General features: G+C 35.6%; 1 protein-coding gene across 6 annotated transcripts in view; it reads left to right on the top strand.

Moving 5' to 3' along the window:
* The window catches only part of Cntn6 (contactin 6), a 342570-nt gene that overhangs the window by 141248 nt on the left and 175664 nt on the right, over nucleotides 1-25658 (top strand). For 5 of the 6 annotated variants that reach the window (XM_075983306.1, XM_075983312.1, XM_075983307.1 and 2 more), the window contains exon 4: nucleotides 5948-6123. In XM_075983306.1, the coding sequence (XP_075839421.1) occupies nucleotides 5948-6123 (176 nt within the window). Of the gene's footprint in view, nucleotides 1-2620; nucleotides 2683-5947; nucleotides 6124-25658 lie in introns of those variants that run through there. The other variant, XM_075983311.1, reaches the window with a different exon arrangement.

Here is a 25658-nt window from a genome sequence, read left to right as displayed (position 1 = left end):
TATTGTGTTGAAATACATTCCACATCTATATATCATTACTAGAGGAATGGGTCACACATTTGAATGGGCAAAGCCAAAGTCATCTGTGCATTGTCTTGTATTTAACTTACATTTTGTAGACTATATTCCTCATTTTAAAATCATGACTAAACAGTTTAAAAGCTAAATCCATTTCTTATTAAATTCTAAATCCAATGCAAGTCAATTGAGAAAGACCAATCACTTTACTAATGGTTTTACTCAAATTGGGACTTTTTAAAATTTATTTTGCTGCTAAAAGAAAAAAAAAACAAAATAAATACATAGACATCTTGAGGCTGGTGAGATCACTCAGTATTGAAGAGTCTTTGCTGCTCAGGTAAATGACCAGGGTTTGATTCACAGCATCCACATGGTATTGACAGTCTGTAACTCCAGTTTCAAGAGATCAAATACCATCTCTGGCCTCTGTTGGCACTGCAAGTACATAGTTCACAGGCATACATTAGGCAACCACTATTACACAGAAAGAATAAATTTTTAGAAAGGGGACATAACTTAATTTAACCTTAACTTAACCTAATTAAAATGGACTGTATAAAATATGATTAATTCATTCTTCTAGAAACACCATATTTGAAATTATAGTTTTGGAGTTTAAAAGTTAATTCAGTTGATCAAAGACATAGGAAAGTTTTCTGGGAAGGGAGGGATATCTCAATGCCTATATGTTTTTAAGTTTGTTAAATATAACATAAATAAGTAAAGTATATTTAAAATGTTTGTTTTAGCTATAGTCATAGAAGTATAAACTACTGTTTAGAAAGAGGTTTTTTTTTCCTTTTTTAATTTATTTTTCCATTCAAAAAATTTATACTTCCTCTCCTCCTCCCATTCCCCTTCCTCTCCCTGACTCACTCTCCTCTCTCCCCCTCCCTACTTAATAGAGGGCAGGGAAGCCTGCCCTCTGGGAAGTCCACCCTCCCCCCTCCAATCCAGTCCTAGGAAGCTTTGCATCCAAATAGACAAATAGTCTAGGGTCCCAAAAAGCCAGGACATGCAGTAGAAACACGTCCCAGTGTCTTTATCAATGGCTTCTCAGAAAGTTAGTGCGTCAATGAAGACATAAATAAGGACTGTGGCTAGGAATTCTAACAGTGCTGAGTGGTGTATGTTGCTCAGATATTTGTAAACTACAAAGCTGAAAGCAAGCAATTTAGCTTCCTATTTCTAATTTTTATGAAATGCTCAACATCCCTCTGTTTGCAGCATAAGGCACTCATGGTCAAGAGACTTTGAATGAGAAAAAGAATTAAATTTTTAATGCCTAAATGTCAGACACAGTCCCAATTTCCTTGATAATATAGCAAAGGGCAGTGGTATTTCACCCATTGTATTCTAGTGTATTGTAAAATTTAGTTTCCGCACTGCCATTTCTGTTTACATTTGTTTTTATTTCTTTTTACAATTTACTAATAATAACATAAAATTTAGATTATTTGGGAGAATGTACACTGGAGAAAAGGTCTTTATTATTACAGAGTCCAAGGCCATACAGGGTTATTTAGGCAAAATGAGAAATAGTATATGAGAGCTTTCCACTTAAAAATAAGAATTATGCTTTGCTGTGGCAATTCAATCCTACAGACAGCCCTTGGAGGATCATCTCTCTTTTTATTAAATGCTCCCTTCTCCCTGGAGTGACAGTGGCCTTTCCTGGAGAGTATTTTTAAATGTGCTCCTTTAAGATTTTGGTTTATTGTTCTAATTAGGATCATAGTACCAAATTTATTCTATTTTCCCCTAAATGTATTATTATATTGGTTATTCTGTGGAGGGAAAAAAAAGCCATGTATATTCTTCTTTCTGCTGTTGTTCTGTAAATTCAGCAGAGTAAACTGAAACTCATGGGAGCAATTAGCAATCTTGAAAGTAGATCTTTGGAAATAGTTAAAGAGTAATTTGAGTAAAGTCATGCTCAGTGAAACAAATGCTTTTATAAACAAGAGCACGAGGAAGTCAGAAGCGAGGAAGGATTGCTTGTATAGTTTCAAAGCTCAAGGAACACATAAGAGAATAAAGCTGAGTAACAGAGCTATGCAAAGGTCAAAGAGACTGGGCTACTCAAAGTAAGTGGTAGGAGGGAATTACTAATAACTAGAATATGCACGAAAGTCAGATAGCTGAGAACTTAATCCCAAATGCTCTATCTGAAAATATATATGTTATTTCTCTACATCATATGCTTTCTCACAGACAATAGGAGTAGAAATGCCAGTGATATTTTTTTTAAATTTATTTATTATGTATACAATGTTCTTTCTGTGTGCAGGCCTGAAGAGGGCACGAGACCTCATTACAGATAGTTGTGAGCCAGCATGTGGTTGCTGGGAATTGAACTCAAGACCTCTGGAAGAGCTCTTAACTGCTGAGCCATCTCTCCAGCTCCCATCTGACAAATCTCCTCCTAACCACATATAGCCAGGAGAGAACCAACCCACTCTTAAGTGTTAGCCTCTCCTGGAAAAGAAGATAGTCTCAGGAGATGTCATTCTTTCCTCAAACACTTCTCCACTTCCTACTAAAGACTTTCTGCAGTCAAATCTGGTGTATGCTATAACAGTTTTATAACCGATAGACACAAGAATGCCCAGGGAAGTAGTGACTAAGCAGACAAGAGGACTCTTTACATGGAGACAACAGGTTTAGTCTCTAATATCAGCAGCAGGCCAAATTAGAATGTGGATTTTAGTGTTTTTCTCCAGTGATCTGGGGCTGGACTCAAAGTTAGGTGCCTGCAAGAAGCACTGAAAACCAGGAGCAGATTTGTGAGACATCACACACAAAGGCCTGCATTTCCACACATTTCCAACGGAAAGCAAATAGAGTTCTTAGTCTATCCAGTCAGATCTCAACTACTTAGTTGTGAAAGATATTCCTTAGTAAAAGGATCATATTCCAGTTCAAATTCATCATATCTCCTAGAAATAATGTGTTAATTTGTGTGCATAAAATATTCACTCGACACACATTTTCTAGCTTGTGTCATAGGAAAATTTGCTTGGATATCTAATGCTCTCAGGAAAGTATGTCTGACATTAAAGTCTCTTTAATGAAGTAAAACTATTTCTCCATTTATTTAAGCATATTAATTAGGACAAAGCCCACACCCAGAGCTGAACTCCTGATCTATATGCACAGTTTAATAATCATTGTACCATAGTGATTAGAATGATTACGGGGCCACTGTGAAAAATTCATTTGCTGCAGCTAAGCCAACAACTTTGAATTTGTGTTGAAAAACAATTACTGCGTTTAATTAGGAGCATGTAATGATGACAGCAGTTATTTCGGTGATTGATTCCAAAATTAAAGAGAGCTGGCAAACTAAGTATGGTATACCTTTCTCTTTGAAAATGATAGAGAACACTGAGGTCGGAGACCATGCCCTGTAAGTGAATGAAAAAAGACAAGTTTGCAGTGAGATCAAGAGGGATATTGGTATCTTGAGACAGCCCAGCTGGAAGAAAAGTTTTCTGTGATTTGTGTCCTAAGAGCACAGACAAGAAGCAGTATGTACAAATTATTACAGGAAAAGTGCTGGGAAAACCAAGCTGTATAGATGGACTCTTGATGGCTGTTGTTCATCTTCATTTTATTAAAAAGAAGTTGACATATGCAGGAGGGGGCCAAATCATTATAAAGTTGACGGGATCAGTTCAAGTCCTCTGAATTATTAATATTTGAGTCATCACTTTATATCTTTAATCGCATGGAGGAGTACCCAGTTTTGTATTTCTTTTCTATTTTAGTAGGCATTAGTCAGATTTTTCTCCAGTGAACTGTCACAAAGCCATCCCCCCAAATTAATGGTATTCAAAATAACTTTGGAGAATGCCATTCCTTTCTCACATTTATCCATCCTAACAAAACATTTTAAATATAATTTCACTATTAATACAAAAAATCATAACTAGGGAGGCATATACCCTAAAATATGATTTGAAAACTGGATATATCATATAGTAACAGGCCATTAGTGGCAAGCTCAGGACAAATACCCTAAAGCAGATGTTCTCATCCTGTGAGCCATGACATATTTTTGGAAGTCTAAGGACTTTTCACGGGTGTGTAGGGAGGTCAACCATCAGAAAACACAGGTATTTGCATTAAGATTTGTAATAGTAGAAAAGTAGATAACTGAAGTAGCAACAAATACAATTTTTTGGTTTGGGGTCACCACAACATGAGGAACTGTATTAAATAGTCATAGTATCTGGAAGGTTGAGAACCACTACCCTAAAATCTAGAGTCAATAGCAGAAGCTGAAGGGCTTCCACATCTTCTCTTGCCCTTCTAGTTTTCAACTAAGCATAAAGTTTTCATTTCAGAGGTCACTTCCCAGGGACCCTAGGAAAGTTACTTACTTTTTCCTAGAGACACATAGTCATCAGTGAAAACATGGCCAGTCCCGCTGAGTTTTCACTAACTACAAACTTCAGCTCTTACCTGCTGTCATTTTTATCCTGGAAACTCCTAATTAAACCTAGCATTAAATATGCAGTTCTGTCTGTGATTAGGGAGTTGCTCCCGAAAACCCCAGTTTCATAAAAGTGCAATGTTGAATGACTGTGTGTGTGATAATGCAGAGTTATAGGCCCTCAAGCATGATCCTGACAGTGAATAAAGAGAAATTTTGCTTTTTTTAATCTCTGTACTTTTCTACCTCTACAAGTATGAGTTACGATTCATTACTTTTAAATGCCTATTTCCATAAATGCTTTAAATGACTACATACAAATTATAACTTTGAGATATACTTCATTGATGTGCAATGTTTATAATTTATAACATGATGTTGGGAGGTTTCCAATTCAAGAAGTAAATCTAGTAAGAGGTGGTGAGTCCATATTTACTATCTTGAAAAGACCAAATGAAGTCCTCTAAAGCTATTTAGGCTTCCTTCCAAATAGTGCTAATGCCCTTTTATAAGTAGATAATTCATACACCAAAGGACTGTTGAGTATTAGCTAACTTGAGAGATTTTGGCTTCTTAAAATAAAAAAAAAAATTCTCAAGCTGTATTTGTTGTGCTGGCATATAATTTTAGGTTGGCTTTCCTAAGTGCCATTGAAATATTTTCGATGTGATTAATTTTCCAAGTGGCAGACTCACAAAGACAATCACATTTTGAAGCTGTCGGGTTATTATTGTTTTGTTTCAGCTTTGAATGGGCATTGTCAGATCCTTGCTGGCGTTCTTTGTGCTGGATGTAATGTAGCCTTCTTGGGTTTCTGTTTCTAAGTCATTTCTGACATTCAGTTTTGCAGTGTCAATTGTGAGGATTCGGGTATGGTATACATTATTTGAAAAATCTCTAAAGAAATGGATGTCAGAATTATTAACTGATGTATAATTTTTTATTTCTCATGTTAAGAGCCCTAATACCTTTCTGATTTCTTGTGTGTGAGTTATTGTAACTTATAAACGGTTAAGGATTTTCAAGCAACCTATCAGTTTGCATCAATGGCCCCAGAACAGTTGAATTTGTCAGGCTTGGTAGCATAGCCCTATAATCTTAGCTTGGGCTACAGTAACACAAGAGAATTGTAAGCTCCATCCAAGCTAGTCAAGGCTTCAGAGTGTGTTTGGGGTCGCTGGGGCAACTTGGTGAGAACATGTCTGAAGATTAAAAAAAAAAAAGTTAAAAAGAGTCTGTAGATGTAGCCCAGTGGTACAGCACACAGGAAGAATATGTGAGGTCAGTCCTAGTTCAAACCCCAGCACTAAACACAAAAAACAGAACATGTGAAATTACAGAGATCTCCCAATAGGTAATCATGTATTTTGCTTTGGTTTTGTTTGCTTATTTTATGCTTATAGGAATTAAAATTGTATGATTTTATGATAAATAGCATTTTGTTCTTTATATTATATATGTAATTTTATTTCTTTTTTATCTTTGAAGGTGGAAACAAAATGGCACAGATATTGACTTCAGCATGACTTATCACTATAGATTAGATGGAGGCAGTTTGGCCATCAGCAGCCCCCGCACAGATCAAGATATTGGCACATACCAGTGTCTGGCCACCAATCCTGTGGGCACCATTCTGAGTAGGAAAGCAAAACTACAGTTTGCGTGTAAGTTTGTGGGAAAATTCCATACTCAATATATATCCTAGAAAATAGTCTAATGATGTATCTATATTGGGCCAAAAAGATAGATTTTTTTTTCAGTAACCTGCTCTTTGAAATCAAATGGAATTTTATGTGCACAAAAAGTTTTGGTTGTGTAATTTATAAATCCAGGTTCCTAAGGATAATGAAAATCTATTATTGTTTTTAGTTAAAAAATATTTTTTGTTAATTATATGTTGTGAAGTACTCTAAGAAGTACCACCTGCCAATATTAAGATCACACATATAATATTGCTGCCCTTTCTTTTAATAAGGGGTTAGTGTGAACAGTACAGAAAGCAACCCCACGGCAGTGGTGTCATGTGGGGCAGACGGGCATTTCTCTAGGAACAGCGATCATACACCCACAGTGATATGTAGGTGGAAATAAAGTGGTTGCCACAGGCAGGCTTTGTATTAACTGTAACAATGTCCAGCTGCATCACATAAATGTCATCCAAGTAATTACCTTTGTGACATTTGGGGACATTAGCAGATGAACAATAGACACTGCTTCTTATATCCTGTAGATATAGTGTTTCCAGGGACTAAAATGCTTCATATTGGATTCAGTGAAAGCTTTTTTTGAGGGTAATTATATCTCACAATGTGGACAAAGTAGAAGGCTTGCATTTCTCCCTGGTATGACTCTCTGCACTCTAGATAAGTAGGGAACTGAATGTTAGTTGTTGCTGTTTGGTGGCTCAGGGAAATGTCTATGTTGTCTATAACTTTCAAAAAACAAATTTAAAGATTGTGTTTGCATCTTATCCTATCCTGCAGATATGTTATCAAGTGTGTTCTGCACCAGAGATCACATGATCTACACAAGGCGCTTGGAGGTGCAATGTTTGGCACCGAGCCTGCTTATACATTATGTACATATAATACCCAATAATCATTATAGTTGATTTCTGAATTTATCTTAGAGAATCACTTGAAAATATACTGTATACTATACACGTCACCTACAGAAATATGCAGCTATTAGAGACTGGTTTGTTTGGAAGGTGGACATCCCAGAACATTGCAATCAGATCACACACTGACAAATTCCAAAGAAAATTCCATACAGCCAGAATATTTATTTGGAATTTCCCAAGTTTCTGTTGCATTATTTATCAAATATCAAGCCCTGTCATAGTGGTGGAGGCTTGCAATGCCTTACCTGAGTGCTGAGACCGTCTCAAAAAGAGACAAACATATAAACAAATTAATTAAATCTTGAGTGCTTACACCTGAAAGGACAATACTGTAGTTCATATAGCCACACATTTCTTCTTAATTGCTTGCACCCTAAAAAGTAGTTTAAAATCATCTCTATGATTTTAAGCTATATTTTGGCTTAAAGAAACACATCTATTTCAAACTTTTCCTAACTAAAATATATTTTTATCTTTGCCAAAATGGAAAAAAAATGTTAAACTAAAAAGAAGTTAGATTATTTACTTGCATAAGTGAGATAAGTCAGTTCTTTGGCTATATCTCCATTATTCTTTTTCCATTGCTGACCTAATGGTTAATGGCTACTGTACTTGTTTAAACCTGAGGATCTGAGTCCAAACCTGAGCACCCATAGAAAAAAAAAGGTGAGTGTCCTGAAATATCCCTGTAATTGCAGTCTAAGGAGGTAGAACAAGAGGATCTTTGAGGCTTGCTAGCCAGCTCATCTAGTCTATTTGGTCAGCTCCGTATTCTGTAAGAGATCACGAGTCAAAAAATCATTTGGGAAGAAAATGAGGAAGAAGCCTGAAGCCAACCTCCAGGCATCACAAAATGTACACACACGGGAACCACGTATGAAACAACAAAAACTTTCACTACTATCCATGCAAAAAGTTGGTCTTCTCATATTCAATAACTGAACTTTGTTTTGCAAACTTAAAAGATTGTAGGCATTAAGACTGACATTTTCAGGAGATAGAAAAAGCCCAAGTATTTTGCCATTCTGCATAATACTTATACTGATGCAGTGTTTGAAAGGATTCCTGTTGCATACAATTGAAGGGCTTCAAGAACATAACACAGAAAGAGTAGTTTCTGACCCAATGAAACATTTCTGAACTTCATGACCAGTTTCTTCATTCTTGTATGCTTTATCATCTTCTTAAATTAACAATGGCTGTTTGACTGGAATAGATATTGGCTGAATAACAACACGTGTCAAATGTTGGAATCTCAGATAAAGTCATTCCCAAACTCAACTTGTATCCAACAGAACACAATTAGGTCTGTTTTCACAATAGTCTTCTGGTGAGATATTTACAGATTGAAACACTCACCATCATTCAACATACATGAAAATGACATGGTTTACCTGGAATATGAGTTTGAGGGTTTTTATTCACATAAACAATTAAGAAATGATATCTCTAATTCCCAATTTCATTGATTCTCTAACATTCAAACATTATATACATATATACATACATACATATACACAAATACATGTATCATATACATATACACATATATATTCTTATATATATTTTAAATTATTATTTCATGTAGAAAACTCTTCTTATTTGTATCTAAAGTTTCTTCTTATATTTCGAATTCATTTAGTGTTTTTATTTGCATACATTGATTAATTAGAATAGTGGTTTTAAATTTGAGATTCATGCACACACACATTTATATATAAATGATCATATTGAGTTCTTTATTTCTCTATTTTATCCTCCCATACTCCTGTTATTTCCTTTTCAGTTCCAACTCATGCCCCATATGTTCTAATATCTTTGTTTATAACATAATGAGTTTCATTTAAGTTTGCATAAGCTTAAATGATGGCTTATTTATAAAGTATGGGCAACTTAGCAGTAGCTATGCAAGTGAAACAAATATCCCCATTGTTTATCAACCACCAATTGCCTATAAATCTTCAGGAAACTGTGGTTCTGTGAGGTACACAATATTGTCCACGTCTTGCATAATAAATCATAGCAAATAAGAGTTCAGAGTTCAACAGCCAGAAGACAGTATTGCACAATTGTCCACCTTTCCTCTGGACTTACATTCTATTTGACCTTTTTTTTCTCTCATTGCTCCTGAGCCTTGAAGGGATGTGATACAAGGTCTCTCATGTATGACTGAGAATTCAGCAATCACTTAATTCTCAACACTTTTACCAATTAATCTTTATGCCTGGCAATGGTGGTGCACACCTTTAATCCCAGCACTCGGGAGGCAGAGGCAGGCGGATCTCTGTGAGTTTGAAACCAGCCTGGTCTACGGAGCTAGTTCCAGGACAGGCTCCAAAGCCACAGAGAAACCCTGTCTCGAAAAACAAACAAAAAAAAAACAATTAATCTTCATATTTACCACTGCCCAACATGACAAGTTTATCTAAACTAATCTGGCTGAAGCACATATCTAGGGCTATAAAGATAGTTAATTAAAAGGAACATTGTTAGATGTACCATATTCATTTAACAACAAAACCAAAACAAAACAAAAAACAAACAAACAAAATGAACAAGAGTTTTCTCACCAGGGCCTATGACCTCCTCAGCCACACTCGCTTTTTGCTGAGTTTACAGTACCAACTATAAATTCTTTCCTGTGACAGAAGTTTCCATTCCAATTAGATAGTAACTGATAATCCCCAGAACATGCCCACCATTATTTAATCAGTGAGCACAGATAGCCTGGGCAATCAGTAGCATTGCACATAGGACCCACAGCTGGGTGTGACAGTTAGTGAAAATTTTCTCCCAGCAGACTGGATAGCAGCATCAGGCACAAGAAGGGTAGCCAGCAGGGAGTGACCTTCTAGTTCAATTCTAGCTTGATTTCTCTGAATCTTAAGCAGAGCATGTGGTGTCTTTGTGTGATAGGGTTTTATTTAAAGAGGGAGGGATCTATGTGATTAAGTCAGGTTTTTTAAACAGGTACAAAATATAAATGACACATAAAACAAAGCTGCAATGCTGCTGTTGCTTCAGCTGCTGATCCTCTCATTCCAAAGGGAGATCAAGGAGGTCCAGGGAAAGTCACCAACCTTCCATGTGACACTTCCCCTGAGGTTTAATCGAGTCACATATCTCCATAGAAGACCACATCCACTAGTAAAAGCAACCACAATACAAGTGGCTTTCAGACTGAATTCCCACAACATTTCCCCCCTTTTGTCTAAAATAAAAAGGAAGTTGCTAATTCTAACAATAACAAAAACTACATAAATTGGAATATTTATCAATTAAGAAATACATCTTGGATATTCAGACTATAATTAATAAGCATTTTTATAGATATTATTCCAAATAGCTATCCTTTCCTGCAGAATCTAGGCTTATACCTGATATATCTTTAGTTAAAATCCATGAGGATCATATCTGTAACTATCAAGTCTTCAATCTCATCAAAGTTCTGAGGACCAAATTACCACAACAGTCACTACCTAGTCCTTGCTTTTCACACTCTTTATTTTTTATAGTTTTTATTTATTTATTTTTATTTTTTCCCTTTTAAATATTTTATAAATAATACAAATCAAATTTTCCACTTCTTTCCCTCCTTCTACTTTCCTCCAGCTCCCCCATAGACCCTCCTCTCATCCCCTTCCAGTCCTAAGAGAGGGTAAGGTACCCTGCCCTGTGGGAAGTCCAAGCCTTCCCCTACATCCAGGCTTAGGAAGGTATACATCCAAATAGAATAAGATCCCCAAAAGCCAGTACATGCAGTGTCATCATCATTGGCCCCTCAGTCTGCCCAATTGTTAGCCACATTCAGAAAGTCCAGTTTGATACCATGCTCATTCAGTCCCAGTCCAGCTGGAATTGGTGAGTTTCCATTAGCTCAGGCACACTGTCTCATTGGATGGACCGATCCCTCATGGTCCTAACTTCCTTGCTCATATTCTCCGTCCTTCCACTCTTCAGCTGAACCTTGGGAGCTCAGTCCAGTGCTCCAATGTGTGTCTCTGTCTCTATCTCCATCCCTCGCTGGACGAAGGTTCTATGGTAATATTCAAGATAGTCATCAGTTTGACTATGGGACAAGGCCAGTTCAGGCACCTTCTCCTTCACTGCCCTGGGTCCTAGCTGGGGTCATTCCTGTGGACACTTGGGAACCCCTCCAGAGCCAAGCCTCTTGCCAACCCCCAAATGGCTCCCTCAATTAAGGTATCTCCTTCCCTGCTCCCATATCCGCCCTTCCTCCATCTCACCCATCCCACTCCCACAAGCTCTCCCTACCTATGTAAAAGATCCACACTCTTTATATTTAAAGTCTCTGTTGAACTGGCATATAACAGCAAAGTCGGATATTTCTTTTGTCTCTATTTTATAGAATATATGCTTAAACCCTAAAAGATTATGGTTTTTCTCAAGGTACATTGCTAATAAACACATTTTAATTTAATTATTTTTATTTAGAAAAAGAAAAACTTTCTTTCCAAAATGAATGCTCCTCATTCTGACCCCTTTACAGAAAGAACTCTCTATAGAAGTCAAGGGTGACCTCTTTCTTCATTTCAGGTTCAAAAAACAGCAGTGTATTTTCTAAATAATTTTCAAAATGAATATCTGTAAGGCAATAAGCTGCCTAATATGCTTTGGGGTTCATAGTGTAGTACCTCATGCACTGCTTGTGTATCATGAAAGATGCATCTTGTCCCAGCTGTGCAGCTTCCTCTTCTGTGTATTTAACACTCCAGCTCTGTCCAGAGGATGAGGTGAGACACAGAGGAGAGCAGGCCTATCTGTCCTTGATCAATGCTCCCCCATTTTTGTCTTCTTCTGTGAGCTTTCCGCTAATTCATCTCTTTTGAAAAATTTAATGAACTTTCCCTTTTTCAGAATTATTTTTAAGAACTCTGTTAATCCTTCCAATGTTATTTTTGTCAGCAAAACCAAGTCAAGCTACCAAGTAGGTAACTCGTAACCATGTGAGATTTTAGTTGCTTTTATCTCAACTTTATTTATTTGTTTATTTATTTTGATAGCTTCATACATGAGGCACAATTGATCTTATTCATTTAAATTCCCCCACCCCCGGATCCTACCTTTAAGCAACCCCAAGGAAGACAGATGTCATTCACTATCAAATTATTGGACAACTGGTTTTCTCACATGTCAAAAATTTGTCCAGAATCCCCACTAATACATATTTACCAAAGTCAGAATCAAGTTATACATCAAAAGGAAGATGTTTGCATTTGTGTGCTGTCTTTGGTTGTTTGCATCAACTAGGCCTACAGATTCAATAGACTTATAAGCACCCTTCTGACCGCACTGTGTTCATGTGAGGAACTGCAGGTATATATTAGGTAACTGATGATCTTTGCTTACAATTTTTATCTTAGTGGTAGCAGTCTGAAGGTACAACCTAAGCTTATTTTAGATATGGCCTATAACTTTCTGCCTTATGATTTATCTCAACATGAAAACTTCCTGATAATGTGGCCTATGTTTTTAAAAAGTGCCTATTATAAAATAGGGCAAATATGTCTTCAGTCTTAACAAATCATTCGCCGCTGCTTTTAGACATGTTTTACATTATTGATCACAAAAGTCTGTGACAACTTTTTTAGCATAGGACTCTGTTCTGTCAGGTACTCAGGCATATTCTAATTTAGTCCCACCCTACCCAACCCCCTCCAAATTTAACTCTGAGAGGAAATTCTGTCCCTTGTCACCTCTTATCTTTCACCTCAGCATTCCAGAGTGATAAATCCAGATTGACTCATGAAGCAACTTGTAGCTGCTTTAAATTTTCCTATTTCTCAAGGGTTTTGTTGGCAAAGGCTACAGGTGAATTTCCTTCTTTCATGTGTATGCTAATGAATTGCTTTGTACTCCTGTATTCAAGTGGGGTATTGGGATCTCTGTCTGCCATTTAAAATACCGTCCTGAGAAACTGAGATAGGTGTTAGGAAAGAAACCTAAAAATTTACTAAACTGTGTTTAGCAGGCTTTTAGTATCTGCTTTTAGAAATCTGTCAATAAAATATATAGACACTTGGCATGAAATCATGCTAAAACTTTTGGATTCTGTTGTATTTCATATTTAATCATAGATGATATGTTTCAAATGCATCTCTTCTCTCAGTGCAGAAAGAAAGGCAACTTGAAAGCCTTCAAATTGATTCTACATTTATTAATCTGGCCACCACCTGTTTATACTTATTCTTAGATGTCTTAAACATAATACTAGGTTCTAGAGACTAAATGGTAGAGCTAATGCTGGCAGATACCTCCTATTTTTACAGAGCAAAAAATATAAGTAATTAAGTAAAATTCGAAACAAAATAATACAAAAAGAGTTAAAAATTACCCATGCGTAGTACATACTATTGAGATTTATGCAAAATGACTCTCTTCTTCTTTATGGTAAAGCCTCTGATAGGCTCAAAATCCTCATTTCAAAAGGGAAGAAAGAACTCATTTTCCCATAAGCACAGAAAAAATAAATCAATATTCGGAGAGAGTGGGATATAGGATCCCTCCCCTGCTGTACTCAGCACTGCCTCAAGAAATCTTATAAGGTGAAATAAGAGGTGGACTTCAAGTTACTGAGCAGTACCCTTAGTAGGCAGTAGCTAAGGTTGGAAAAAGAGCTAAGAATGTCATCCAAATGTGAAGTGATTTGATTTGAGCATGAGATGGATGTTTCTGATCTCAACACAGAAGCTAGGTAAAGTAGGACATTGTGATTCAACAGGAAAAGTGTGTGACCAGAACCTCATGGAAGAGGCAAGGAGAGACTGAGCATGATGAAAGAAGCAAAACACTGGATTGGGAAATGACTATTCTTCTTGGCTGTGGCTGAAAAGGAACTTTGTTCTCCTTTATGCAATGGGACAGTTGAATGAGACTGTGCGACTCTGAGAAAACTTGGGAAAGTCAGATGACAATGCAGTACCAAAGCAAGCTCCCTGTTTTTGAAGACTGTCTGCACTATTACATTGTACCCAGAGTTAACTCATGTGTAATATGAGAGTAGTGGCATTGCCCAATTCATATAAGATGAATAGAGGACTAGATATCAAATACACACAGACCAGAGGACAAGGGTAATGGATAGATTGTTGTTAGATGAAAATAGCAAGGCAACCCATAGCCTCGCTCCGCACTGTTAACAGGCCAGAATTTGCTTTTCATTATTCATTCTAGCACCAAGTATTTGATTCATGACCAGAATTTTGAAGCTGCTGCTCATAAAGGCAATTTGAAATGCATCATACATTTTCTTTGACTATGTTAGCTTTATATATTAAAATTATTAATACCAAAGTTATACATGTTTAGGGGTGTTCCAAGCCTTAGTTCATTTAACTTATGTGGTGAGATTACAGAATCCTGCATCATATCCCAGAACCAACTTTGAATGCTTCAGGGTTAACATGTAATAACAGTTCATTTTAAATCACCATAAACATGTAGACATTTATAGCCATCATCATTTTTCCAGAGGAATGCAAAAGGTTTTATACCCACCAAGCCATTCATCATTATTCTGAACCTGTAAACTATTCTAAACCATATTTTACAGATAGAGAAATTCAAGGTGATACAACTATGCTCCCTGCCCAAGGTCACTCAGTGTTTACAGGCTCTGAATTTCTCATGTGTACATTGTGAGATATTTTTTATAGTGTGTATTTATTTTGAAAGTAGAATCCTCATGAATCAAAGAAACACTGGCCTAGGAAAGTAGCTTAATAGGGAAATTGATCCCTCGGCATGGGAATCAGAGTTCAAACTTCAAAAAAAAAAAACAACAACAACAACAATAAAAACAGGATGTGATGACACATGTCAACATTAAAGAATCAGAGATACAAATAAATCCCTGGGGTTTGCTGTGTAGCCAGCCAAGCCTACTAAGTGAGTTCATGGCAATGGCTTTGTCTCAAATAAAAGCTTAGAGCGCTTGAGGAATCGCCACTGGAATCATCCTGACATCAGCAAGAAACCATATACACCTGATACATTCACATGCACACACACATACACACATTTGAAAAATAAACAGTTACACAACAGTAGGCAGAATCTTAATGTAAAGATCATTGACTCCAAAAGGATTTCAAGGCACTTGTAAACTTGCAAGTTATGTGTCTCATTATTTCTTAAACTGGAGGACTCTCATATTGATAAACAAAAATAAAAAAAGCATTTGGGACCTGATCAATTCTAAATGTCATTGAAGTGCAGCCCAAACTACACACGATACTCAAGGTGATAAAGTGCGTTTATATCTGGAAAATAAAATTAAGTCCCAGGAAAAGAACTTTTTAAAAATAACACTCAGAAATGCATTTGGAAATCGCAAAGACTCTGGTAATTGTAAAGTGTGCATTAAGTGGGTAATGCGTACCCAATTATCAACGAAAATGCCAAATGCCTTTTAACATCGCTTGTGCAGAAGAGAATGACATGAACGCGTACAAGAAGAAATATTTCTCTCTAGTTTCATAAGTGAAAGAAAGTTGACAAATTAGCAATGCTTTTCATTATAAAGTTGAAGCAGTGCTATCATATTACAACGGATTTAGTGTTCTAAATTTATTTTTTTATTTATTTATTTTTTTTTTATTTTAATGCTATAATAACATTGCTGCCAATTGGTATGTTAAGGAGAAAACTTTGTCTTTAAAAATAATCCACATCTTAAACAAATGGGCTGTGAGAGATGCACGGTTAAATTACAGCTCATTCCTATCTTATTTATCTTAGAAATCAACAGGAATGTAGATTATCCAATGTGTTAGCCTCATTTTCCCCCACATCATCACTGCTGGAAATCTATTTATGTGTCTTATCAAAACTGATACTTATTTTTTTTAAAATTCAACAGCTCCCAATGCCTTTCTCTACTTATGTTCAGCAGGGCCTAATCTTTATGCTCCATTTTAATAAAATTGCACGTTTAAGCTGCATGGGCTAAGAATCATGGTGGGAGAGGAAGATATTACAAAGTAAGAGATTCATCCCGTCAAAACTGAGAGTTTCTTATTTGTTAAGCTGCAGAAGAAATAGGAAAGAGAAAATACTTGCTGATGACTCACTGGACAAATGGCTTTGGGCTAGTTATGTTCATAGCTCATAAGAATGTATCCCTGGGGACTGATGAAATGCTACATAGTAATGAAGTTTTCACTTGCTTTAAAGGATAGGATAAATTGTTTGGTAGCATTTGTTTTGAATATATATCCAGTATTATCTAAATTAGGATCTGCTGTTTAAAAAAACAGCTAATCATAATAGACTTAAAAGACTCTCGTGGAAATGTTTATTGTTTTAAATGATTAATTTACATGATCCTTTCTTACAAAGCATGATGCTTACAGAAAATATTAAAAAAATAAATCACACTCAATGACACTCGACTAAAAGAAGTATAGATAGAAAATATTACCAACATCTTGGACAACCTTCTCAGTACTTTTCTCCTTCAAAATCTTCCTCCTTTTTGAAAGATGAGCCTCATTTATATGTCAGTTGATCATTTATACGTAAGAATTTTTAAAAATTCCCTTTCTGTGCATATACAATGTGTCTATAAATGGTTACAATGTGTTCATAGTATATGTGTGTTCCTATATGTGAAGGTCAGAGAACATGTAAAAGACAGGTACCAATTCTCATCTCCCCATCTGTCTTTACTTGATTGAGCCTTTTTGTTGTTTGATGCCAGCAAGTTTCTAAGGAGTGTCCTGTCTCAATTGAAGAGGAGGACTGGGGTTAGACATGCTGGCTATTATGATTGACTCTATGTGGGCTCTGATCATTCAAATGAGGTCCTCATATTTATGTGGTAAGTGTGTTACCTATTAAGCCAAATTCCCCTGCTTTTTCAACTTTTATATGTTAAAACTGTATAATCTATGTCAGGTTTTGATTCTTTAGCCAGGTGGTGGTGGCACATGCCTTCAATTCCAATACTATGGAAGCAGAGGGAGGCGGATCTCTGTAAGTTTGAGACAAGTCTGGTCAATAAGAGGTAGTTCCAGGACAGGCTCCAAAGTTACAGAGACACACTGTCTCAAAAAAAAAATGAAAAACTAAAATAATGATCCTTTAGACAGTTATGTTTGTAGGTTGAGTTTTTTTTAGAGCATATATATATATATATATATATAATTATCAACAATTTATCTACCTCCTGCATTAGTTTCTTTTATCACCGTATCTATCACTGCTGTGACCAAATGTTCAACAAAAGCAAGTTGAAGAAATAAGAGGTGACTTTGGCTCATAGTTTGGGGATATAGTATATCATTGTGGGGAACGGTGTGGTGGCAGCAGAAGTCTGAAGTTGCTGATTACATGCCATCCACAATCAGGATCAGAATGAGACCCATGTCGATGGTCAGCTTGGTTTCTCTCTTTTTTTTTTTTTATTGAGTCTAGGATAGCAACCTCTGTAACAGTGCTACCTATGTTTAGAGTAGGTGTCTCCACCTTAGTTAAACCAATATAGAAATTCCTCTCAGATCTGTACAGAGGTGTGTCTCCTGAGTGTTTAGATCTCGCCCTGTCAACCATCAATATTAACTCTGACATCAATGAATCTTTTCATATGTTCCTGTATACACTTCTCTATTGTTCACACATAAAGCAGAATCCAAGAGCACTCATGTGTACATAGACACTTCTAAAGATAACACTAGCTGGACCAGATATCAAAATGTATAGTCCTAGTGAGAACACAGAAGCTGAATTCCGTATTTTTGCCTGCCTGAGATACATATACAGAGAAAGTCTCTGCTGAAAAACAAAAATAAACAAACAAAAAATAAGCAAAAGGCAATACTACTTTATGATTTCATTAATGTATAGTTTTATTGACAATATTTTGTTCTGCATTCTTGATGATTCTTGCTAAGTTATTTTTCCTAATTTTTAATTCCATTGACTTCTTTTTCACAGTAATTGATTCTAGATAAGACCACTTTGCTTGTTATACATGGGAAAAACATCTCTTACTGTGTGGCCTGTCTTTTATTTTCTTAATTATGTCTGTGATGAACAGAACCTTCTAAAATCAATATATTCCAATTTATTTTCCTTTTCCTACAAGGGTTGATAAATTTATACATAAAAATTCTCTGTCCTTTGGTTATGAAATCAGTTTCTATAATAAATTGTCTTGTACTTTATATTTTAAACTGCAGTGTTCTTGAAATTGATTTATATAATGATGTAATACTGAAGAACATAAGACGTGTGTGTGTGTGTGTGTGTGTGTGTGTGTGTGTGTGTGTGTGTTTACTCCTCAGCTTCCAAGAGGGATTGATTTTAGGACACCTAACATAACCAGATCTGTTCATCCCAAAGTCTTTTACGTATAATGATGCAATGTTTTTTATAACCAGCATGCATCTCTTGGTACCTTGTGATTCATAAGTAAATTTCTTTGAGTACCTAATATAATATAAATGCTGCATAGCTAGTTTTGTTCTGAATTTTGTTTAGAGAATAATTAAAATAATGTTTTGTCATGATCAATAGAGATAAATTTATTTTTAATGATTCTGATTCATAGGTGACTCAATCCACAAAGGCATAATCCATGAAGACAAAGAAATGGTACATTTTCTATATGTAGAGATTCAAATGAATTTTAATATATACAATCTAGACTTTTCTTTGCTGTCCCATAGAGTCACCATCTCTGAAAAGAATTGAGTATTTATTCCTGCTAGAATTTGTTTTTAGTTTCCAATGTTCTTTTCCTTTGTTTTTATTTATCCGTGTTTATGCAAATACCTCATTTGGGGGCTTTTTTTCAAGGTTGGTTTCAAGAACAGGAATTTGTGCTTATCACACAAGACCTGAACTACTCACTGTGTCTCCAGACTTTGTAACCCTTAGATTTTTATCGTCATTATTTCTTTGTTCTGCTTTTTGGTTTTTTGTTTGTTTTTTAACAACAGTATCTATGTAGATCAGGCTAGCCATGAATTTGCTTTATGGCCTGGGCCTATAGTCTTTTGACTTTTTCTTTCTGAGTGTTAGAGTTATGGACATACATTTCTAAACTCAGATGCAAAAGCCGCATTTGATATTTAATCTTAGAGTAAGTCTTAATATCTGGGAACCATGCCATGGATGATACATGCCAAAGAAAAGCATGACTTAAGTTACAACCTAAACCCAATGGGAAACAAAAGCAGAAGAGAATAAATGGAGAATAGAATAAAAATATATACCTTTACAATTCCTATCTAATAACAATGGGGATATTTATAAATTTTGAGACATCACTATGCAGCCCTTGCTGGCCTGAAATTTACTAAGTAGACCAAGTTGTCTTAAACTCATAGAGATCTGTTTGCCTTTGCTCCTTGAATGTTAGAATTAAAGGAGCATGCTAGCATATGCAGCTAAACTTGATCTTCTAATCATAAAATAGGACAAATTTTGATATATATTTTTCTTTGGATTTTATGGACATAATCAGTTTGACTGTAAAACCTGAGAGAAGGATTTCCAGTGAACCTTCATTCAAAGTGTTTGTAATATATTAATGTTCATGGAGGCTGGAAAGCTGGCTTCCTGGTTAAAGTACTTAGCACATAAGCTAAGAAGACTAGAATTCAGGTCCCCGGTGACTGTCAACTAGATGTGGCAGCCTACCTCTAATTCCAGACTAGAAATCAGACACAGCGAATCCCAGGAGATAGATGCTGGTTAGGAAAACTAACTAAGACAAGGCTCAGCTCTATCTTCGATTGAGAGACCCTGCCTCAAAAGAAGAAAATAGAAGAGTGATGGGGTCTCACATTCATATTACTTCCCACATACATATGTCATCACATAAATGTGTAAATATCACACACATACAAACACATGAAAGGAATATACCTCATTAACATTTATTAGGTACTAATTAAGTCTTTCCTATAATATTTGCTGAGAAACTTGCCAGCTATGAGCATGGGTGATTTCCCATGTAGTCATTGCTACTGCTGCTTGGGAATCTTACTAACCTCAGGCTGGACCTCTCATAATGTAATAGTTTCTAATAGTTCCATAGGCTCTATGAAAACTACCAAATGGAACTGAGTTGCTAAACTCATCAGACCAATGGAATGAAATGTTTGATTTGCTTATGTATTATATATGCATTATATAGGCTAAAAAAAACAAACAGTAAGAAACTCCAAACTTCTGCTTTCCCATCCTAAAAACTTAGCATGGAATATTCATCTTGGTCATTCCTCAGTACTTTTTGTGGGCCTATGGAAGGCAGATTTTCTGTATCCCAAATGAATATGAACACACTAAAGCAGGCTTCTCTCAGTTTTGAGTTATAATAAATCAATCCTTTCAAATTCTGTGAAACTAAATACAACTTTTAGGTTTTATATCTGTGTTTAAAATGAATTCTAATCCAAATATCAAGCTTAACAATTGTTTAAATATTTTCAATTAAAGGGGTAATATGGAGACTGGAGTAATGGCTCAGCAGTAAACAACACCCACTGCTCTTATAGACAGCCAAGACTGAGATCCCACCTACACAGTGGCTTACGAAGGCTAGCTGTAACTACAGTTCCAGGGAATCTGATACCCTCTTCTGGCATCTGCAGATGCCTGTCACTTACAGAATGAAGGGAAAACACTCATATTAAAAAAATTAAAAATAAAACAAATCTTAAATTAATTTCTAAAATGATATAATCTTGTTTAATCCTCAAGATTGCCATATATAATTAATGTTCTGGTTATAACACTAGTTTTATTAATGACAAAATATTATTTAGGGATGTAAAGTCATGTTTCCTATAATGATAGGAAAGAAATAATCTGAGATTCAGTTCTGAGCATTTCCATGTTCTGTCTACATTTCTCAATCATCTGTAACTAGTGTTTTTAAAAATAGAAAGCATGTGATAATTCCTGGCAATTCATATCAAAAATAACTTCAGAATCAACTGGTTTATCACGGTACCTAATGTTAGACGTGTAACACTCCCTAGTAACACTGATGTGGCTGACATTAATATAAAACTGTGTGTGGTAGATAGCCATTATCAAGAAATGCTATATAGGCCAATACCTAGGGAAGCCGATTATCAAAATCACCAAGGGTCAAAAAGAGGTGTTTCAGGGGGCTGGAGAGATGGTTTGGTGGTTAAGAGCACTGACTGCTCTTCCAGAAGATCCGGGTTCAAGTCCCAGCCCCCATATAACAACTCACAACTGTCTGCAAAAGTTTCAGGGGATCTGACACCTTCACGTCAATGCACATAAAAAATAAAGTTAAGTAAATAAAAAAAATTCTTTTAAAAAAAAGGTTTTTCAGGAAGGCCTGCTATACCCAGTGGAAAAGCAAATTGTAAAGCTGTATTTTGGGATTCCAGAATGATCTTTCAACAAATTCATCTGACCATTCTACCATGTATTTGTTGAGCAATTTCTACATATGAAACAGAAATGTAAGCCGCGAGGAAACTGCATAGTCTTTGTGTTCATATGACCGCATATAACTTTAGTCTGACTTACAGAAATAAGCAAATGCATTAATGATATGGAAATAAAGATCAACAGAGGACTGGGCTTGAACATTTGCCAAAGCAATAGGTTTTCAAATATAATCCCTTCTCAGAAATACTGCCCTCCCGGGCAATGCTTCTACTCAAGACAGAAAATGCAAATAAGGAGAAGCCTAGATATATAGCCCTGATTTAACAAGACAATTGCTGGGTATTTTGCCCCTTTGTGAGAACTGTATAGTTCAGAGATCTATTTTCACATACATACTAATGAGTTGTTTTACATAAATCAATTCTGTTTGTTTATGGATAGAGATTATATAACTTTCCCTTAATTCTTTCAGAAAATCCCAACCAAACAAACTACCAGTATGGTTACTAGGGTCTATTCCATGTGCTTAAAGGATTTATTTTAATTATTTTATCAGGTTTAAATAAAAGTAATTATTTTTGATTAAAAACAAACAACTATGCTGGAGGTCAACACCCATGTCCCTCTCTCTCAGAGACATTTGAAATGGTTCTCTGTTTTTGTGCAGCTCTCAGTATTCATTGGCAAGGTTACCTGTTTCATTTGAAAGTAATATAAAGCTAGATCACACATAAAATTTATGACAGTTTTTTTGGTAAGCCTATTTGGCTGAGAACTGTAACTATTGTACTAATATAAGAATTGCTATTCATAAAAGTTAATAGGTATGCTGTCACCCAAATGCTAGACACAGTAATCACCCAGTTTACTGAAATACTCACAACACAGGAAGATGATTGATAACAAAAGTCAAGCTTTGAACCTAACTTTGGCCTTGGAAAGCATTTCCCAGCAGCAGATGTCTTAATAAGCCATCTCATTCCAGATCATAACTCTAGCTGACTCCTCTCTATCTACTTGTGTTTATACAGTTAACAGGAGGGCATGTCGGAGGATGTGATGTTCTGGATAAAACCATCTCTCCTCAATTCCACATTTTTATAGCAGGAATGAAGAATCATACTTTCCCTGAATACACACCCAAAACTGACACTTGGAACTCATTCTTATATTGACACTGGCATCAGTGTTTCTGTGACCCCTTTTGTTCCATGTATGCAAGACATTATAATAAACCCAAGATTCCTAAGACATCTCATATTACCCAATCCTCACTTACCCAGAAAACTGCATTCTATATCAGGACTCAGTTCCAAATTCTGTATTTCTGGGCTTCCAAAAATCAAAACCAATATTTAACAAACCCTTGTCATCTGCAATCCTTACAAGCTACATTAGTTTTAGTTGAATATAACCAGTCACTGTCTCAGAGACAGTCCATGGGAAATATTAAAACACAGAGATTATTTAAAAACATAGCTTTTTTTTTCTCCTTCACCAATTCAGCTATCCTTAACCATTTGATTTTCTCATTTGCCATGAAATTTTAAAGATTCTAGCCAATTCTTTGTATTCTACAATTCAGATTGGTATTTTATGTTTTACCCACCCTAGTTTTTTACACCTTTTAAACATAAAATGTATATACTGTTATTTGGTAATTATATATAAGTAAACAATGTATAAAGCTCAGGTCAAATGTTCATACTCTGATAGATATTTTGAAATATAGCACAATTGTTCTAACCAAGAGTTCCTCCACCATGCTAGAGAAAATAAAACTAGTTTCTCCTTCCAGCAGTAGTGTGAGGCCACTTTGTTTTTTATCTTTTCTTAAGATTTATTTTATTTCAATTATGTATACATGTATGTACTTGTATGTTGCTGTGTGTATATGAATGCAGGTGCCTATATAGGCCAGATGTCATTAGATCTTCTTTTTTATTGATTTTTATTGAGCTCTACATGTTTCTCTGCTTCCCTCCCTGCCTCTCCCTTCCCCTTCAGCCCTTTCTCCCAATTTACTCAGGAGATCTTGTCTTTTTCTACTTCCCATGAAGATTCAATCTATGTAAGTCCCTCTTAGTGTCCTCATTGTTGTCTAAATTCTCTGGGATTGTAATTTGTAGGCTGCTTTTCTTTGCTTTATGTTTAAAAACCACTTATAAATGAGTACACATGATAATTGTCTTTCTGTGTCTGGGTTACTAACTCATTCAAAATGATGTTTTCTAGCTCTATCCATTTGCCTGCCAAATTCAAGATGTCATTATTTTTTCTTGCTGTATAGTACTCCATTGTGTAGATGTACCACATTTTCCTTATCCATTCTTCAGTCAAGGAACAGTTAGGTTATTTTCAGGTTCTGACTATGACAAACAATGCTGCTATGAATATAGTTGAACACATCTCCTTGTGACATGATTGAGCATCCTTTGGATATATACCCAAAAGTAAGACCAGTTTTTCTAGAGTTTTCTTGCAGCCCGCTTCTTCTGAGCTTCCTGTGGGTTACTATTCTATTTCACTATAAAAATAAGCTTTTTAATTTTTACAAATCACGTAGAAATTGTGGTATTTGTTTTTTATGTGTATATGGGGAAGTGATAGAATATTTACAAATGGGTCTAGTTTTGGGGGATGAGAGAAGGTATCAGATCCCATCTAGTTGGAGTTGGGTTACAAGCAGTTGTGAGCCACTGTAAATGGGTAATGGAAGTCACACTTGGGTGATCAAACATCAGATCATTTTTTTTTTCTGAAAATATGAAATATTGTATAGAGCCCTGTTTCATTGTATCCTATATTTTCTTGAAACACTTTCCTAAGGTGGGTAATGTTTTTGTAAGTGTAAATTTAAGTTGATATTATTTTGTTTAAAGTTTTTATACACATTTGTCAGAGTAAATTTATTTTAAAGTTCTTTTGACTCTACACTTGTGGAGATAGGCTTAGCTGGACTGAAAGTGCCTATATAGAGCAGAGTAGTTTTAAACTAACAGAGATCTCACTGCCTCGGCTTCTGAAGTGCTAGCATTAAATGTATACCCTGGCTGCTAATTTTTGTTTTTGTTGTTAATACCAAAGAAGTTGTTAAACTTCTGTAGTATTTTATTAGTTAAATAACACAGAGTTCTTCTTACTTTATTTTAGGGATGGAAAATTTTTAGGACCTTTATACTATAGGGACACTTTCATTCATGGGTTTGCACATTTTATTCCTTTCTATGAATATTAGCAAATGCCAGATATTATTATGCTGGAGGTATAAGGCCTTGTAGAGGAAACATTCTCAGTCTTCTTGAGCCATATAGACACTGAAGGATGGATCCTATATATTGACATTATAAGAAGTTTAATAAATAATCTTAAGAGACTCTGAAAAGCTTAAAAGGTTACTTATTGGAAACTCAAGAAACTAAAGCTCAAAATGAATGAGCTTTTCTGTGTATGAACATTGAGGGGCACTTAGTATCAATTATCTATTGAACTATCTGTGCTCATAGTATTAATATCATGGCAAAACCACTAGGAAATTATGATGATGCTCTCAACTCTTGGGTGGTATTTCTTTAGGTTTTGTCTGGACTCGAATAATAGCATTTCTCTGTCTGGCTTTCACATGTATGTATGATGGCCTAGACTGAGTCAAGTGAAAGGACTCATTGTACCCTCAAGAAGCCCTCTTGGTCCAGCTGAATCACTTAAGCTTTTTCCATAGTAGTAGAGTGGTTTTCCAATAGTCAGAGCACACACAATGTATTACCAGGTTTATTAGAAGAATGCATTAAGGAAAAACACATCATCACTGATATCACGAGTTGGAAACACTAGATAACTTTTCAAAGAGTTGAAGTAGGCTATAGCTCTGTCATAAAATGTTATAAAGCCATGCTGCCGAAGTCACTGCACTGCATAGTTTGGATGTAATATTTTAGGCTTGGTTGCACTTCCATAAATGATATGAAGAATAGGTTTGAGAAATATACTATATAGCATAGAACAGTATATTTTAAGATAGCGTTTTGATAGAAAGTGAAATATTTAAACCCTTAGTAGGGAGGAAAAGAGAGATAAGACTTAGAGGAAGCTGAGGAGATGGCAAGTATCAAATAGAATGGCATTCTGACCTTGCCCACTTATATGAATCAGTCCTAATTAAAAATACTATAATAA

Source organism: Microtus pennsylvanicus, chromosome 8, assembly GCF_037038515.1.
Source record: "Microtus pennsylvanicus isolate mMicPen1 chromosome 8, mMicPen1.hap1, whole genome shotgun sequence".
Lineage (NCBI taxonomy): Eukaryota > Metazoa > Chordata > Mammalia > Rodentia > Cricetidae > Microtus > Microtus pennsylvanicus.
The sequence above is the reverse complement of the archived record's forward strand: the minus strand, read 5'-3'. Positions and strand labels throughout refer to the sequence as shown.